Genomic DNA, 19,494 nt, shown 5'->3' on the forward strand with positions numbered 1-19,494 from the left:
CACTATCTCTGTTTAAGGAGACAAAGAGCATTTAAGAACTTCACAAGTATTTGTGGGCCCTGAGTCATCGGGCCAGGCCCTGGGCCCAATGCAGGGGTGAGTGAACACGCCTGCGGGCCGGGAGTTCCTGGTGTCACTGCATAGAACACGGTAGAGAAGGAAGCTGGCTCTTACCTTCCTACAGACACAGCAGGGGAGATAGAAAATAAATGAGATGTGTTTTCCCTTCGCCTCCATGTGTCCCTTCCAGGGGACAAGCAGGACTTTGAGGTCGGGAAGTCTCGTTGTCTCTGTCACTAAGAAGAGGCCTCATTTTCAGAGGCCTTAAGAAGGATGGTCAAGAGCTGGAGATGCCCAGAGCCTGCCGAGTAGAGCAGCCGGCAGGTGGGAAAGGCCACTGTCCTATGGCCCAGAAGCAAGGCACTGGCGGCTGCAGAACAGGGAGCCCCATGGCCATGAGGGATGAGTCTGAAGACAGGGGAAGGGGGTATCCCTCTGTGCAAATCCAGGGTCATTGGAGCTTACAGCCACTGGGGGCAAATGGGTCTACCCAGGGTAGAGGCCCCAGCAGATGCTGAAGGATCCACCAGGGAGCCCCCATGACACCAGCAGGAGGAGGTGCAAGAGCACAGATTAGCCTCGTTTATGAGTCCTGTGAGCCCAGTCTAAGGGTCCTGCAGGCCACAGAGCGGCTCGGTTCACTGCAGCTACATTTCCTGCTAGCCAGGCTAGGCAGGAGGAACTTGAAGGAATTCAAAAAATTAGGAAATGAAAACACCCCCGAGAGTATTGTGGAGCTAAATCCACACACGTAACCACTTCCACACATAAGAATACCTCTGAAAGGGAAAAGATGGACAGGCTTCAAAGAGCTAAGGAATGGGCACTTCCAAGGCAGGGGAACCTGTTCCTGGAAGACCCAGAGGCAGGAAAGCCAGAGGCAAGTCACCCATTCAGGGAGGCCAGGGGTGCCAGGAAAGGCCACTGCAGATGTGGAAACCGAGGCAGGAGGTCCTGGCACCTAGGTTCTTCTGAGACAGAGTGAGGAGAGCCTTGGGGTATGAGTGCAATGAAAAGTTCATTCTGAGGACTTATCTGCTGGCTGCCGGCTGCTGGGCTGTTTGATTGCAAAATCCATTTCCAAATGGCCTGCTCATTTGTGAGAAGCTACAGGGGACTGTATATCAGGAGACGCCACCCCCTGAAACGTTCCGCATCCCAGGCACCCAGCTTCCTCCGGCTGCAGCCGCTCCTGGTCCACGCAGACCCACCCTGCAGGCACCGACCTTCCCTGCCTTTCCCAAGCTCCCCGAAGATCATTTGATGAGCAGACACCTACCCCACACCCAGGCCCTGGCCTGCCGGAAGCCCAAGATCAGGGAAAGGAGGGTCGTTTCTCATGAGAATGAGCAGATAACAACTCACTGCATTCTTCCCCAGCATCTGCTTAGAATGAAAGGTAGAAGCCCATAGTCCCACCACGGAGGCCTCGTCCTGCACCCCAAGCCTGATGATCTGCCCATTCAATTCTTCGAGGAGAGAGAGGGTGAAGGGAGAGAAAGCCCCAGCCCCTCCCCCATTTTAAACACCTGGCAGGTTATCCCAGGCCCAACAGGACCCACGGCTGAGCCGGGGGCCACTGGATACCCTGCTCCAGTTAAAATACATCTCTCTGCAGCATTCAGAAAATAGCTATCTACAGTATTGCTTTCAGCTATAATGGAAAACTGATGGCTTTTATCTCCCCAACTTTATGACTATTGATGGGATAGAGGCTGAGGTTTGATGACCATTTAATAGCCGACCCCGCACAGTTAGAGGAGCATCAGAAAGCAATGAAAGCGCCGACATGATTGTCTGGCAGAGAATCCTCCGCTGAGGTCCAGGAAGCAAAACAACCACCCTCCCCAGGCTCCGACAAAAGAAAAAAATCAAAGTCATCATCATTTCTGTTTCTCCCCCCTCCTTTCTGCCATTGACCTCTGGGAGGTGGATCCGCAGAGGAGGGAGGGCGGGCAACCAGAGTGACGCAGGCCTGAGTCCTCATGGAGAAAGGGGAAAGGGGACTGTGCTTTCTGAACTGGGGGCCGCCACCGATGGGCTCCCCAACACCCCAACCCCTTCCTGCAAAGCCAGCAGCATGCAGTGGACCGGCCTGGCTTCTGGAAGGAGTGGAGGGGCTCGGGGCAGTCTCTTGGGCTCCCTGGGAAACAGCTGGAAGAAAAGGGAAGAAAGCAGAGGCAGTTTCCCTTTTGCCAAGATTGGGTTAGCCTGAAATCCAGCTGGTGTTACGACCTTCTACCCGCAGCTAGAAGCCAGAAGCCACTGCCAGGGCTCCGCACATATCCAAGCACCCAGCCTTCCTTGCCACTCTGCCCCTGCTGCCTTCCTAGGGTCTACCCAACAGCCAGACCTTTCTCCCGCTGGAACCAGACCAGGTCTGCAGGCCAGCAGAGGCACTGGGAAACATCACATTTTTTAACTTTGCAGCATTCCAACTACCTTCACAGCGGTTCTCCTTTTTTCTGCAACAGCCTAGTGAGGTGTTCTGAACAGATTTGATTCTGTCCATTCTTTTCAATAAGGAAACTAAGGGTTAAAGGTGGGATATCTCCCAAGACTGGGGCCCAGGTTTCTGACTCACTCTCTAGTTCGCCCTATGCATTGGAAGCTGCCTCAAAGAACAGGGCACCTGCCCAGGGAGGCCAGACCTGACCTTTTGTCTGGGTCCTGTCACTCCTTAGCTGGGTGACATTGGGCAAATAACTTTACCTCTCTGGACTTCAGCTTCTTTCGTCTATCAGATGAAATTCTGCTGATGATCTTTTATATCTCCTCTGTTGCAAGGTGTGAAAGGAAAATATCTTGGCCCCCAAAATCACGAAGCTCAAGGGAAAATTCAAGCTGGGAATTGCTCAGGGCAAACCTGCCTCCCATTCTATTCAGAGTCATCCCTCTGCTCACTGAGAACAGAAGCTCCAAAGAATGCAACCTTTTGTCTCTCACCTTTTGGAAGCCCCCTCCCCGCTTCCACCGCCTTTCCGGACCAAACCAGTGTTCATCTTACATATACTGATTGATGTCTCACGTCTCCCTAAAATGTATAAAACCAAGCTGTGCTCTGACCACCTTGGGGACATGTAGTCAGGACCTCCTAAGGCTGTGTCATGGGCTCAAGTCCTCAGCCTTGGCAAAATAAACTTTCTAAATTGACTGAGACCTGTCTCAAATTTTCAGGGTTCACAAAGGTGAAGTCTCAAATCCTGTGGAGTCCATCAACCATGTTTTCAGGCACAACGATGTCTTCCAAGGCCCCACAGTCGCTGCCTTTCTAGACAGCACACATCTATCCCATCGTGAATGTGTAGAAAGATGTGGAAACCAAGGCCCCCCATCCACCCCTGCCAGGCCCCTTGGTATGCACCATAATACCAGCAACCACCTCTATATCAGTTCTCCTTCAAAAGCACACACAGGGGATGACGCAGAGTGCTCGGGCCAGTAGGCAAGGCGGTCCAGGGCACAGAGAGCCGCTGTGTGGAGACCCACCCTTCCCCACCCACTGCTGGTGCTGAGTCTGGTCTCTCTGAGGATCCCCTACTGGCCCAACCTCCTTAAAAGCGAGGTTTCATAAGCCCAAATGAAAGCAACAAGAATATGGCTGGGTGTTCATTACTGTGTTGTTTTCGTTTTTCTTGAGACTGAGTCTGTACTCTGTCACCCAGGCTGGAGTGTCATGGCATGATCACAGCTCACTGCAGCCTTGCCTGACCTCCAGGGCTCAAGCAGTCCTCCCATCTCAGCCTCCCGAGTAGCCAGGACTACAGGCCCATGCCACCACACCCAGCTAATTAAAAAAAAAAAAAAAAGATTCTAACTATGTTACCCAGGGCTGCTCTTGAACTCCTGCCTCAGTCTTCAAAGTGCTTGGACTCCAGGTGTGTAAGCTAAAGCACCTAGCCACAGTCTTGTTGCTTTCAAGAAACTAAAACTGCCCAGAAACACTCCCCACGTGCTGGGAAGACCACTGGTTCACTCGGGCTCCCTCTCCTCCCTTCACCTTGGGAAGTCCCACGTCGAGGATCCAAGAGCTCTCTGAGGGTCTTACTGCCTGCGCATCCCCTTCCCCTGGGAAGCCTAGCACATGGCTGTTTCCTACCATCTGGCAGGCTCCGGTCCAGACATGCATTTCTTAAATGAGAGTAGATGGACAAGTGTGCAAAGCCAAGCTGTTCAAGCATCCACAGGGACCCACGCCCATCAGGAAAAACCAGACTCTCATAAAAAGCCAGTGGGAAAATGTTAACAATGTATTTAGAGAGAAAAAAATAGCCTACAAAACAACACACACTGTGTGACATCATTTTTGTTCAAACATGTATATGCACCTAAAAAAATAGCTGAAAGTGTATATTCTCCAAAATGCTAGCCATGACTTATTTTGGGGTGTTAGGAATGAAGATAATTTCTAGTTTCTTTAGTTATACCTTTCTGTCTTGTCTGATTTTTTTTTTAATTTTTTAGACACAGGGTCTCACTCTGGTGCCATGCTAGAATGCAGTGGCAAGATCATAGCTCACAGCAGCCTCGAACTCCTGGGCCCAAGCAATCCTTCCATGTCGACCCCTAGAGTAGCTGGGACTAGAGGCAGGCACCACCATATCTGGCTAATTTTTTCCTTCGTATTTTTAATAGAGACAGTGTTTCACTATGTTGCCCTGGCTGGTCTCAATCTCCTGGCCTCAAGCAATCCTCTTGCCAAAGTGCTGGCATTACGGGCATGAGCCACTGTGCTCTGTCCTGAAATTATTTTTATAATGAGCACATAGGGCTTTTATGTCAACAAAAGCAGTAAAGTGAATTTCATTTTGAGAATTAGGGGGAAAAAGTAAGAGAAAAGAGGGAAAGGAAAAGATGAGGGGAGAGGAGGGGAGAGGAAGGGAGCGGAGGGGAAGGGAGCGAAGGGGAGGGGAGCGGAGGGGAGACCTCCAAGAGCACATCATCTATTCCTTTAACCTGTCCCAAGAGACAGCTGGTCCGAGTTACACATGCTCAGAAGGGACCTAAAAGAGTCCCCTTCCCCAACACTCCTCTGATGCTGGCAAGGGGGCCTGCAGCCTCTGCCCCTCTGAGGTGGAGAACTCATTACCTAACAAAGCAACTCACCCTAATTTCCAACACGATCATAGAGTTAGTTCAAGACCAGCTTGGCCAACATGGCGAAACCCCATCTCTACTAAAAATACAAAAATTAATGGGGCATGGTAGCACGTGCCTATAGTCCCAGCTACTTGGGAGGCTGAGGCCGGAGAATCGCTTGAACCTGGGAGGTGGAGGTTGCAGTCAGCCAAGATTGCGCCATTGCACTCCAGCCTGGATGACAGAGTGAGACTCTGTCTCAAAAAAAAAAACAAAAAAACAAAACACAAACAAACAAACAAACAAAAAACAGTTAGTTATTGGCAGGAGTGGAGTGGTGTGAGGATTAAGTGTAACTCCTAATCTAGGACCCTTTCCACCTGACTCTACTTCATGCTGTTATCAAACAGCACCTTTAGAGAACCCTGAGCCGGCTGGAATTGAGGACTGGTAGGTGCGGGGCCTGGGAGGAACAGGGGAGCCCCTGCCTGTTCAGTGTCTCCCAGGATGTCCCAAATCTCCAACCTTACACGCACAGACTCTCCTCCCTCAGCCAGCACCTTCTGCCCTGAGCAGGACAGTCCCGCCGTCCCGGAGGCTCAGTCCTGCCTCCCACTCCCATCCTCTTCTCCCAGAAGCCTCCGCCCAGGACAGCCTCCCTCCCTCTGGTGCCTGCCACAGGACCCTGTCTCCACACCGCTCTCCCTGGCTCTCCCAGCCCCATGGCTTCCCTTCTCAGAATGCCTGCAGTGAGCAGTTTAATCCTTACAACACCTAATTAAACAGGGCCTCCTCTTCGTAGTTAACAGCGGTTCACACGGGTGAGCCCTGTCTCCCCAAATGAGCTTAAACACTCTTTGAAGGAATGATGTTTACCATGTGCCTGTGTGCCAGGCACGATGCTCGCTGCTTTTCATGCATTATTTCCCTTAATCCCATAATCTCCATCCCAAGCCCCTGCCTCTCTCCCAAACTCCCAGATACACAAACACTTTTTGGATTTGACATGTCCTCTTGCATGTTCCGAAGGCTTTCAAATAAGTCTGAAACCCAAACATTGTCTCTCCGTGCCAGACAAGGACCACCAGCTCCCCCTCCTCCCCCTCCCCCTTCTTAGCCCCCTCCCCCTGTTCCTCCTCCTCCCCATCCCCTTTTCTCAGGTGACAACCTCACCAGCCAGTTGGCCACCAGGCCACAGACCTTAGCACCATCCCAAACTCCCCCCTTCGCTGTCTGCATCCAGTGAGGCCCTGGGAGCTGACCTCTGAAGGTCTCTGACCACCTGCCCTCTGCCTTGGTCCTATCTCAGACTCCATCACATTTCAGCTTCCTAAAGGGACTCTGTCTCCAGCCTTGCTCTCCTCTAACTCACCTGCACACAGCAGTCAAAGGGATCTTTCTAAAACACCAACTGAATCATGTTTATCTCTTGCTTAAAATACTTCATGGCTCCCCACTGTCTTTTGGGGAAAATCAGACTTCCTGGCCCAACGTCCAGGGCTTTGTGAGCTGGGTCTCTCTTTCCTCTGGGGTACCTCTAGTTTTACACACATGTGCCCTCTGCAAGGAGCAGAGAGAAGGGCCTCCTCCTAGTTCAGGCCTACTCCCCCTTCAAACGCAGCTTAGATGCCACCTCCAAGAGGCCTTCGCAACAGCCCCACCAAGCCTGTAGGGACCGGCCCCACATGTCACAGCCAGGGCGAGCCTGTGGGTGCCTTAGGGAAAGTCTGCGGTTCACTCAAGCATCCCAGGTGCAAGGCTCCCAGACACAGAGCTCCACAAAAGGCTTCCTGAATGGACTCCAGAGCTTCCACTGAGGTGCCACTGACCTTATTTCTGACAAGGAAAATGGGAGTTCCACGCTTTGAAGAACATGACCAGCTCCTGCAGCTGCTAAGTGAGCATCTGTCTGACCCCAGCTCATCAGGACTCTTCTCCTGGTCCTAGAGATCAGAGCGCACCCGCGTGGACAGAGGGGTCATGTGCTCCAGAGAACTCCTTCTGAACTGAGAGAATGTGTCTTGGGCCAGGGAGACTGGGGACAGTGATCTCCAAACTTCCCTCTCCCTCTCTATGAGGAGCAAATAGCTCACTGCTTCTTTGCTCATAAGTCAATGTCCTCATTCTGCTCTGAACAGGAGAGTGCCAGTAGTGATCTGATGTGCCCACTCACCTCCAAGACCCCTTCCCTGACACTCCTCTAATGCTGGCAAGAGGACCAGCCTCTGCACCTCTGAGGATGGGGGACTCACTACCTAACAAAGAAACACCCTAATTTCCATCAAGATCAGAGAGTTAGTTATCGGCAGGGGTAGTGTGAGGACGTTGGGCCAGGGGTAGTGTGTAACTCCTAATCCAGGACCCCTTCCCCCTGACTTGACTTTGTCCTCCTATGAAGTAACACATTTAGAGAACCCTAAGATAACAGGGCTACCTGCATGAGGCCTCTGAGTCTTCCAAGAGAGACCCCGAAAGGGCCCTGAAGCTGAGAGCTGGTTCCAGGACACCCAGGTGCCACAAGCCACTTCACAAGAAAGGGAGCAGGGCTACCTCCCTCTGGGGATGCCCACGTGGAAGATAGAGCACATCCCAAGGCTGCCACAGGAAAGGCCACATCCTCAAAACACCCTGGGCAGGACTTCCACTGCAGGAGCCAAGGGCACCTCTCAAACAGTCCCTGCTCTGTTCCAATGCCTCCTCGAGGACGACGACCGAAAGCTGAAAAGCAAGGCTCCTCTGGACAGCCCGAGAGCTGGCTTCTCTAAGGGGCTGGGCCATCCAGGTTGCTCACAAAAGTACTCTGGTGTGGAGAAGAATCTCTTCCCACACCTAAAGGACTCTTTTAGCCATAGCAGGAGAAGCTGAGTTGGTGGCAGCCATACCATGGCCCCTCTGAGCCCAGGGAGGACATGGTGGGTGGGATATCCTAGGGTCCTAAGCACAGTGCAGTGGACAGAGTCAGCATCAAAGACCAACAGCGGTGTACTCCCCACACTAGAGGATGTCCCAAGGCTGAGACTTGCCCAGTGCAATGGCAGAGCGGCTGGGATTGGCTCCTCTGCAATGGCAGGGTCACCCTCACTCTCCCACCTTCCTCCACCTCACCCCGCACTTCCCAAAGCCAAACCACTATTGAGCTCTGCTCAGCCATCAAAGCCAAACCGCTATTGAGCTCTCCTCAGCCATGTCTCCACCCAAGGGGCAGACACCTTCCCTTTCCACTAACGTCTTCCCCAGGAAGTTCTAACCAACCAACTGACCAACATTTCTCCAGCCCCGATCAGGTTTTTGTAATCACCAATCCATCAAAACTTCTGTGTAAGAGTCACCAAGGCCCTCCACGTCCCCAAATCCACTGGTGACCCAGGTGTCCTCATCCTTCCAGACCTCTCTACAGCACACGGCACAGCCACCCATTCCCTCTTTTTCAGAACATGTTCTTTTGACTCCTAGGACACCGTAATAACAGCACCCAGCACTACTGGGCACTGACAGGGTGCCAGGCAGGTTCCCAGCGCCTCCTCTCCAGCCGGACTCTCCCTAGGAGAATCCTACCCATTCCCCTAGCTTTAATTGCCATAAATATGCTAATGACCCCAGAATTTACAATCCCAGTCAAGCGCCAGATATGAATGTCTCAAAGGCATCTCGAAATTAACATGCCCAAAATGGAACTCCTGATTTATCTCCCCCTAGGCCTTCACCATTTCAGAAAGTGGCACCATCACCACCGAGCTGCTCAAGCCAGAAGCCCGTGAGTCATTCTCGAGCTCCTCCATCACCCTCAGGCCAGGTGTATCATTTCTAACTCTGAAATATCTCCAATTTATCCACTTATCTCTCTCCACCTGGCCACCACCCTGGGCTGAGTAGCCATCATCTCTGATCCAGTGATGCTAAAATAACCTCCTCCCTCGCCTCTCTGCAGTCGTCCTTGCCTCCTCCCTTAATTCTCCACCCAGCAGCCAGAGTCATCTTTCTTATCACAATTTTCACAATGCACTGCTTGGCTTCAGAAGCTCCTTTCCAACTGTACTCAGAAGTCCAAACTCCTTGTTGTGGCCTGTGGGGCCCTGAGTGATCTGGCCCCTGCCTGCCTCCCAACCTCAACCTGTGCCTCTGTCTCCGAGCCCCACTGCCCAGCCACACCTTCCCCCCTTTCCCTCCTGCAAACTTCTGTACATGCTATGCCCTCTGCACGTGATGCTCTTTCTCCCCTTGATCTGACACCAGGCATCCCATTCCTCAGGTCTCAGTTTAAATGTCGTCTTGCAGATAAACTTTTTCTGGCCAAGCAGATTCCCCCTCTCTGCCCCTGTTACTCTCTCTTTCTGCATCCTGCTCATGTCAGCAGCATTATCTAGATGCTTGTCTGTCTGCTTGCTCACCATCTGCCTCCTCCATCAGACTGTCAGCTCCAAGTGGGCAGAGACCACCAACACTGTGTTCTCCAGGGGGCAATGTCTAGCATGGTGCCTGGCACAGAGTAAGCACACAACAAATAGTTGTTAAAGAAATAAGCTGGCCAAGCGCAATGGCTCACGCCTGTAATCCCAGCACTTTGGGAGGCTGAGGCAGGTGGATCACGAGGTCAGGAGTTCGAGACCAGCCTGGCCAATATGGTGAAAGCCTGTCTCTACTACAAATACAAAAATTAGCCGGGTGTGGTGGTGCACACCTGTAGTCCCAGCTACTCGGAAGGCTGAGGCAGGAGAATCGCTTGAACCTGGGAGGCGAAGGTTGCAGTGAGCCAAGATCACGCCACTGCACTCCAGCCCGGGTGACAGTACAAGACTCCATCTCAAAAAAAAAGCAAAAAAAGAAAGAGGCCGGGCGCGGTGGCTCAAGCCTGTAATCCCAGCACTTTGGGAGGCCGAGACGGGCGGATCACAAGGTCAGGAGATCGAGACCATCCTGGCTAACACAATGAAACCCCGTCTCCACTAAAAATACAAAAAAATTAGCCGGGCGTGGTGGCGGCGCCTGTAGTCCCAGCTACTCGGGAGGCTGAGGCAGGAGAATGGCGGGAACCCGGGAGGCGGAGCTTGCAGTGAGCCGAGATCGCGCCACTGCACTCCAGCCTGGGCGACAGAGCGAGACTCCGCCTCAAAAAAAAAAAAAAAAAAAAAGAAAGAAAGAAGCCAATGAGGTAGTAATATAAAATGAGAATATTAAAAAACAGAGGCCTGATTGGGAAGAAAAATATTAAAGGAAAGTCACATGATGTCATAGGAAGGATACAGACAAGTTCTAGAGAGTGTCTGGAAAAGCAGGGGCCAGGGGAGATACAGGATGGGAGCCAAACAGGCTTGATGGAGGGGAAGTCCAGATATTATGAACGTAGTGTTTGTGTCTCCCCAAAATTCATATGTTAAACCCCTAATCTACAGTGTGATGGTATTTGGAGATGGGGCCTTTGGGAGGTGATTAGGGTTAGATGAGGTCATTGGGGTGGGGCCCTCATGATGGGATTAGTGGCCTTATAAGAAGAGGAACAGACACCAGATTGATCTCTCTCTCTTTCTCTCCTCTGCTTCTGCGTGCACACATCAATAAAGACCGTAAGAGGACATAACCAGGAAAAAAAGGCCCTCACCACGGGCCCTTTATAGATGAAGGTGCCATCAAAACCCAGCCAGGATCTCAGATCTCCAGCCTCCAGAAATGTGAGAAGTAAAGGTTTGCTGTTGAAGCCACCCAGTCTATGGTATTCCATTACAGCAGCCTGTACTGACTAAGATACCAGGCAAGAAGACAGTCCATGCCAGTGAGTGAAAGCAGAAATACTCAGGGAGCCAGTGTGAACAATGCAAGACCAGGGTGGCTGAGTGTGTCTGCCCCTGTGTGAACAAACACACGCCCAGTTGTAGGTGAGGCCTCTGGTATGAACAAACAATGCTGGCTTGCATTCGGATACTCCCTGCATAAGTGACACGACATGAATGGGTCACTCCTCCCCAGCCACTCAGAGATGCCTGGGTCCTCAAGCAAAACTCAAGTGGGAGCCTTAGCCAAACAGGATCCGCATCTCATCCACCTGGGGTGTGAGCCTCTGGAGCCCAGATGCCTTGAGAGAACCCTGTAAAGTTAAGGTCAAGGCTCTGTGCAGCCCTGCCAAGTGGTAGCAGCCACAGCAGGGCGATGCATGAACCCTCTCTTGTAAACCAGAGCTCTTGTTTGGAGCTTCTCTCTGTCTTTATTTCCCCAGAGGCTTTAGTAAAGTAATATCCAGCATTCCAGCCTTGTCTCAACATGTTGCAGGAAATTCCAGGAAGGGTCACTCGGGGACCCTTGGCCTAGAATTAAAGAGTGAGCAGAGCCCCTACTGAGACCAGCAATAGCAGCCACATGGGATCCCCAAAGGGAAGCTGGATCTCAGGGTCTCGGCTCCTTGCCGAGGGTTAGATTCTTCAGGAAGGGGGTGGCCTTTTCCCCCACACTCCTCTGCACAGCTTTGCTCTGGGGTTGGATGTGGCTGTTGGACTCTGGACACTGCTCAAGGCCAAGTGGGACCCCGGGTGAGATTTTACTTCTCTGTGACTCATCTCCCCTAAGAAAGGGCTGCTCTGCAATGCCAGCAGGGTGACCCAGGGAAGACCTAGTATAATTGGGATTTCAAGAGAACCTGAGTAAAAAGCTATCATCTACACAATTGTAGCTGCAATGGTAGTGGGGCTCCTCTCCCACAGCAGACACAATCGACACAGAGTCCCCTCCTTAGGCTCTAAGTGCCACAAAGACAAGGACCTCTACCTACTTCATTAACTCTCCCAATCAAACATAATGCCTGGCCCAAAGTGGATGACCAATAAAGAGTAGTGAAAATAATAAAGAAATGGTCACAGGACCCCCCACTCTTCCTGCTGTAGGTAATCTGCTGGCCCCAGGGAGGACTGGCTGGGTTCTGTGGAGCATCCATGCTGCCCCTCCTATGCCTGTGGCAGGCATCACTAATCAATCACAGCCCACTTTGCTACTGAGCCAGGAGCCAGACTCAAAATCCTTCTTTAGGGAGCCAATCCACGTTGGTCATCTAGAGAAGGAAGAGGTTCCTATGCTTTGGGAGATCAAGGAACCCTTAGAGAATCTAATGAATGCAACAAACTTCTTTCTAGAAAATACACACAAAACCTTCTGTATAATTTCAAGATATTCAAGGACCTCTCCTTTAAAGGGAGGGAAGGCTTGGAAGCATCACAGTCCACCTACCCCTGCGCAAGTAATCATTTGCTGCCATTTAGACACGATCTGCTAAAAGCATCAGCCAACAGATCCTATGGGAAGCCATTAAGCTGAGGGACAGCCCCAAGGAGCCAAGAATCAAAGCCAGACCTGTTCGTCCACACTGCCTGAAGATACTGAACACCCCCTACGCTGGGCAAGAAGAAGAGTGTGTGGAAGGGACTCCTTCCCACCCGCTGAGGACAGCCTTGAGGGAGGTGAGCCCAACTTCCTCTGCTTCCCAACAAGCCTCTCTGACAAGGGCAGTGTCCATTTCAGGAAAGGGCCCAGGTTGCCAGGGTAGCTCCAGGCTGGAATCTATTTATACACATCCTCAGCACCCAGAGGTGAAATTACAGCCCAGGAGATGGCACTGTGCCAGTAAGGAGTTATTTATGTTCTCTTGGCAGACTAAGAGGAACAGGGCATTTCAGAGGACCGCTTCCAAATGAGGCCTGGTAGGGACACAGTTTAGAAAACAACAGCATCATCCTCCCACGACCCCCCAACCACCACACACACACACACACACACACACACACACACACACACACACACAATCTGAGACCATCGTTGCAATGGCTGTAAGCTGAGAGGGTAAAAACTGAAAGACTGTGTTTTTAAAATGTAGATCTTGACCCACTGTGGGGGCTAGAGTCAATCCAGCCAAATGCCATGGAGGCATTCCAAGAAGTTCTCCAGGCTTTCCAGGCTCCTTATCAGAAGTTTCTTAAAGGAAACGTCTCTCCTGGTCTATCCCTTGATGCTCACTTAGCTTAAGCCCACAGCCCTAAGGTTTGTGGGATATGAACCAGACAAAGGCCAAAGACAGAGCCAAGGTTCCTGAGATGCAACTTCAAAGCCAGGTGGAACGGTCGGTAGAGCCCAAAGCTTTCCACTCCCAGAGGCTCCATCCTCAGCCACTGACCCCAAACTGCTCTGAGTTCAAAGGACGATGGGAGGATTCAGAAGTGCTTCCCAAAACCCCGAGGCCCAGCAAGCAGATATCCTTGTTTAACCAATGCATCTTTAAACCCTAGATCAAAGGAAACCTCCAACATTTTATCGCTGGTGACATTTAATAAGACAGCATGCAGAGCCTGCTAAATCTCACACGGGTGATGGACGAGGCCTGCCACACGGTATGCCACACAGCGAATCGATGCACTTTCTTTCATGTAGTGCCAGATGAGGTTGGCTCTGGAAGAGCCTCCCCCAAGAATCCTGGGCCAAGATTCACCCCGCAGGAAGCCTGGGCATCTCTAGGCCAACTCTCTCGGTAGGAGGAGGGACCACAGGGGACAAGCAGGCCTGGCTGCATCAGGGCTAGGTGCCATAGCACTGCAGCATGGGCATGTTCCTAGGAGATGCCCAAGAGCTGGAGCCTCACTTCCAGAATCGCAAGCCCAGAGGGGCTTTCCCAGGACACCCATCAAGGCTGGCTTCATTCATTCAAGTACCAGCAAAGGCAGGCTGGGGGTTCTGCAATTCCTGCCGAAAACACCCTGGCATTGGGCTCTCCATTTTCAGAATGAAGATTTCCACCTGCGGTCCCCATCCTGGAGGGCAGAAACCTGGAGGAAGTCAAACCAGGGAAAGGAAGAAGTGCACCCCTTCCCAGGCACAGTCGAGAGCCACGACCCAGCTTCCTGCTCTCCAGGGGCCCCTCTTGAGCCACCTGTGTCACCTCTGATGCTGATAACAGGCATCCATAGGACACCTGAGCACTTTTGTGGATTCTGGGGAAAGCAGCGCTTGGGTCAGCAAGTCAGGCCTGCAAGAGTGTGGAAAGAAGCCACTCCTCTCCTTCCAGGCCCTTCAAATACCTTCTTCCACACCATACACCCTGATGAGGTTGGCTGGGCCACTTCCCCTTATACCAACAGCTCATCTCTCCAGTAAAGTAACCTCCCGTGGAGAGGGCAGGAGCAGAGGGAGAAGGCAGACAGGAAAACTGCTTCAACAGAATCAGAACCATAGACTTATAAGACCTCGGGGTGCCTACAGATGACCTGGTTCAGGATCCTCATTTGATAGATGAAGACCCCCCAGGGCATGAGGAGTTAAACGGCCCACCGAGGACCATGCAGGAGGCTCCAGGCCGGTGAAGAGTAAAGGTAGGTCCCCTGACTCTGGGGCACCACCACAGCCACCTCCATCCACCACCTGCAGTGTCTGTGCGTCTCAGTCTCTGTGGCTCCGGATGCGTGTCTCAATGCACCCTGCCCCAAACCTCAACTCTCCATCATGCGCAAGCTTCCCTAAAGGACACTTCTCCATGCTCCTGCCAGACTCCTCCTAATGCAGGTTCCGCCCTCATTCCTTCCTTACCTCTTCAGGACCATATTGAAATTTGCATGCAGATGGGTGTGTTGGTGGGAGATAGGGAGAGATGGATTGGAAGAATGCCCTGCTTCAAGACCAGGAGCTCACCCAGCCACATCCTGGAGCAATCAGAATTTCCTACTCAGGATCCCAGGCCTCCTAAAGTGAGCCATGTACCTAATTCAATAATCCAGACACAGCACTGTCTGTGGGCCCTGGAGTCGCCATTGTTTAAATTTATTTCCCAGTGCAAGAAGCTCATCTGCTTGGCTCAGCACACTTCAGAAACTGTCAGCCCTCAGCTCCCAGGATTCCTCAGTCCTGACCCTCCCAATACTTAGTCCTATTTAAATGCCCTTTCGGGTTCCACCGTGTGAAGTGTATCACTTGATTCTCCTGTTTCCTAGCTTCCCCCACCTCCAGAAAAGAAAAAAAAGAAAAAAAAAAAAAAAGAAAAGAAAAAATGCTTCTAGTTCTTTAAACAGACACAGACGTTCTTTAAACAGACACAGACATTCTCCAAGCCACAAATCACCCTGCTCCAAATTCTCCCATCTCAGGGCTGCAGACCCCATAGGAGCTGTCCACTACATTGTCGTATTATCCATCCTTCCTTAAAGCAATACTAATAAAATGGGTGCAGTGTCCCAGTCACTCCTCTGCCCAAGATGCCTAGTTCGGACACCTGAGCGGCTTGATTCCAGGCCCCGTCGCCAGGCCCCCTGCAGTCCTCCAGCTTTTGAGTGCTCCTGGCCCATTCCTATGCTTGGGTCCTGGGCTTGGATTCATGCTGGTCTTTTCCAGTTCCTTCAAGGTCCAGTTCCCGTCTGTTCCATCATTCCATGCAGCTGTGTAGGGCGCAGCCCCCAAAGGTCACTTTAGCATTCAGAAGAAGCAGCGAATGTGTCTCAGATCATGCCCCGATCTATCCTGGTTGGAGGTTATGTGACCCATCAAGCCTCCCCTTTATCCCAGCAACAAAGAAGCTCGGAGCTCAAGTTCAGTCACTATGGCAAATGGCAGCGTGGCCACATCTGCTCCCTCCTCCTCTCTAAGGCTGGCCCTCCTCATTGTGGTATGCATAGTTTCGTCTTCAATCACCTCAATTGGTTTGTGTAGGCAGTAAGATATATTTTTTTTAAGTAAGCAAAAGATAAAAACCCACCTTCTTCACAGAGCTTTCCCTGAGCCCTGCAGCTAGCTCTGGGATCAGGCCCTCCTCCAAACCCCAGGAGAGCTTGTTCTGCAAACCACACAAAGTAGCACTTCCCCTTCAGCGTGCACAGGGCCCCGGCTCTCCCTCCCCATCTCCCGTCTCTTTGCAGCCCCTGGCCCTGGTTCCTTCTGAAGAAGCTAGCTGGTGCCCAATGCCTCTACTTCTGCCTCCCTGCCAGGCCTGGGCCCCCTGCAGTCCATCTTCCACCACACAAACACACGTAAACATGCACATACACACAGGCATACACAGGTATACACACTCTGTGAGACACCACAGCTCGTTCACCTCCTCCCTCTGAAATCCCCTTCCCTTCCAGTCTCACATCCCACTTCCTTTGCCCCTCCCTTAAGCACTGGTGTTTCCAGTAGATTTCTGCTTCCACTGTTCACTCCAAGCCTTATCACTTAAACACTGAGGATGCCCAAATCTTCAGGCATCTCCAGCCCAGACTCCCTCCTGAGCTCTAGCAACCCCTCCTAGGCCATCTCATTTACTGCTGTGGCTTTGACCACCAGCAAAGTACCCAATAACTCCCAAACCCATCTCTTCTTTCCAGCCTCATTACTGAGGTCAAAACCCACAAGTCCAAGTGCCCCCTAGGTGTTGCCATGAAGGTGGCAATAGTCCCCCAGGTCCCTCAAATGCTGCATGTCCAATACCACCCCCACTGAATGGCTCCATCTCCCCAGAGTTACTCAACTAGGAAACATGGTAGACACCATCCATTTATCCATTCAAGTAACCTTATGGAATGCTCACCACATGCCAGGATCTACATGCAGGACGGGGTATGGAGTAAACAAAACAGAAATAGTTCTTGCCACCAGGGTTCTATCTCCAGGTGACTTTCAGCCAGTCACCTAGTCCCATCAAGGCCACTTCCCAATTTCCTCTGAAATAATCCAGTTTTCTCCATACCCACACTCACTATCTTAGTCTGGAGCACTCAATAATACTGGAAAGAAGCAGTTTAGCTGGAATCTTACTCTGAAATGTATGGCTGTGTGACCTTCAGCAAGTTACTTTCGTCAAGTTACTGTAACTTGCCAGATGTATCCTCATTGACAGATAAAGATAATAGTACCTACCTCAGTTTTGTTGCAAGGATTAAATGAGACATAACGCCTCTAGAACAGTGTCTAGAACACAACAGGCAATCTATAAACACCTGCACCCACTTCTATCCCCATTTCTCCAGCAGCCTCCCCCTCACTCCCATCATGGCCCACTCTACCTGTGCCCAACACCTGCAGCTCCCCAGAGCCCAGGTCCTCTCCCACTTCCACCCCGTGCCATGCTTTTCCAACAGGCTTCTTCCCTGGCTTTCTCCTTCTTGTTTCCCAAGGCTCAGCTCAAGGCCCCCTCCCCTCCCCGGGACACGCAGGATGTGGCAGATGCCCCTCTCCTGTGCTCTCTCCTCTGGGAGCCCACAGCCTCATCCCACTGAATTGGGATCACCTCTCCCTTTGTCTGTTTCCCCTGTATCCTCACGCCTTAGGATCAAGAACTGCACACAACAGCATCTCAATAAATACTTAGCAAACAAAAAGGACAAACATGAGAATTACATAAAGCCAAATTTCAACTAAGTATAACCATGCACCTCCCTCCAAAAAAAAACTACCTTCCTAACAATGAGGCTACACTTGTTAAGCACTAACTGTATTCCAGGCTCTGTGCTGAGCTTTGGACATACGTTATGTCATCTAATGTTCACAATAACCCTGTGATGTGAGTATTTTCATCCCTGTTTCATAGGTGAAGGGACAGAAGGTCAGGAAAATTTTATAAACTTGCTCAAGATTACACAGCTAATGAGCGGTAAAGTCAGGATTCAAAGCTAGGACTGTCCGACTCCAGGCCCCATTCCTCACCCCGACCCATTCCTCACTCATATGATCCATTGAGACTGGATTATATCTCAATACAGAGTGAGCTGCCTCTTTGTTTTATGAGAGCACCCTTCCTGATAGCCACGTGACATATGTTGGGATATTAGGCAGAAACTTTCTTTAGAAGTGGGACTAAATTGTCTAAAGGCCATATATGTATATATGTATCTGTGTGTGTGTGTGTACATATATATATATATATATATGAGAGAGAGAGAGAGAGCCAGTTCACTCTGTATTCAGGTCTGATCCAGTCTAGTGTCAGGGTGAGGAATGGGTCCTGGAGTTGGACAGTCCTGGCTTTGAATCCTGACTTTACCATTCATTAGCTGTGTAACCTTGAGCAAGTTTACAAAATTTTCCTGACCTTCTGTCCCTTCACCTATAAAACAGGAGTAAAAATACCCAAGTCACAGGGTTATTGTGAACATGAGATGACATAACGTATGTCCAAAGCTTAGCGCAGAGCCTAGAATACAGTAAGTGCTTAACAAGTGTAGGCTCATTATTAGGAAGGTAGTTTTGGAGGGATGCATGGTTATACTGAGCTGAAATTTAGCTCTATATAATATATATATATAAGTATATATATGTGTGTGTGTATACATGTATGTGTCTATATATACACACACACACACAAACACATATATATGTAGAGACTGAGTCTTGCTATGTTGCCCAGGATGGTCTCAAACTCCTGGCCTCAAGTGATCCTCCAGCCTCAGCCTTCTGAGTTGCTGGGATTACAGGCATGAGCCACTGCACCCAAAGGTCTCTTATTCCAAGGCTCAAGGAGTCTATGGTTTTCAATTACAAGCTCCTTGGGTTGTTCGTTTTGGTTTCCCCAGCTGAGCCAAGAGTAAGCAAAAGATAAACCTGTTCTGAGTGAATGAATGAACGAATGAATAAAGTAGATGGATGGATGCATGGATGAATGAAATGGAAAATTCACTTTGCACATGTCCAAGTCAGTTTTACCCTTTTTGACACCCTTTCTGCTGGACTCAGAGTCATAATTCGATGCACCCCAAGGAATGCAGAAAAAGGAAAACACAGCCCAGCAATGCAAGCCCCCTCCTGCCAGCACCCCCGGGGCTGCCGCGGCACTCACCGGCACAGGTGGTCAGTCCGGCACACACCGCGCAGGTCCAGGCAGTTGGGCTTCTCCTTGTCCTCGTAGGAGCAGCTGGGCAGGATGGTTTGCCGGCGGCGCTCAGCACACGCCTGATCTTGGCAGGAGCAGAAGAGCATGCGGTAGGTGTACTCGCTGGGCACCCGGTCAAAGAACTGGCGCAGGGCCTTGTGGCACTTGCGGCGGTTGCAGCGCTCGGTGGGCGAGATCTCGCGGTTGCAGATGGAGATGTAGGAGGAGCGCAGCTTCTTGCAGTTGTCGTTCAGGTTGCAGGCCTTGGCAGCATCCAGGCAATGGTTGCTCTTGGCGCTGACCACCGGGTCTGCCCCTGTCCCTGGAGGAGGAACAAGAGTGCAGGTCAGAGGCCGCACAAGCATGAGGAGGACGCAGCTGCCCCCTTGCTGGGAGATGTCTCCCAGTATTCAATAGGCTTCCATGTGCCCGCTCTGTGCCTCAGTTTCCCCCTTTGTGAAATGGGGATCATTTCACAGGACCTACCTCCTAAAGCTGTGGTGAGGAGTAAAGGAGTTAATATACAGGTTGAGGGAGTGCTTAGGAAGCGCCTG

The 19,494-nt window shown here is 51.2% G+C and overlaps 1 protein-coding gene across 6 annotated transcripts in view; it reads right to left on the reverse strand.

The window, feature by feature from the left end:
• The window catches only part of GFRA2 (GDNF family receptor alpha 2), a 100,579-nt gene that overhangs the window by 39,513 nt on the left and 41,572 nt on the right, over positions 1–19,494 (reverse strand). For all 6 annotated transcript variants that reach the window (XM_045397986.2, XM_074000411.1, XM_045397990.3 and 3 more), the window contains one exon: positions 18,908–19,262. In XM_045397986.2, coding sequence (XP_045253921.2) covers positions 18,908–19,262 — 355 coding nt within the window. The remainder of the gene's footprint in view (positions 1–18,907; positions 19,263–19,494) is intronic.

The sequence above is a fragment of the Macaca fascicularis genome, chromosome 8 (genome assembly GCF_037993035.2).
Source record: "Macaca fascicularis isolate 582-1 chromosome 8, T2T-MFA8v1.1".
Lineage (NCBI taxonomy): Eukaryota > Metazoa > Chordata > Mammalia > Primates > Cercopithecidae > Macaca > Macaca fascicularis.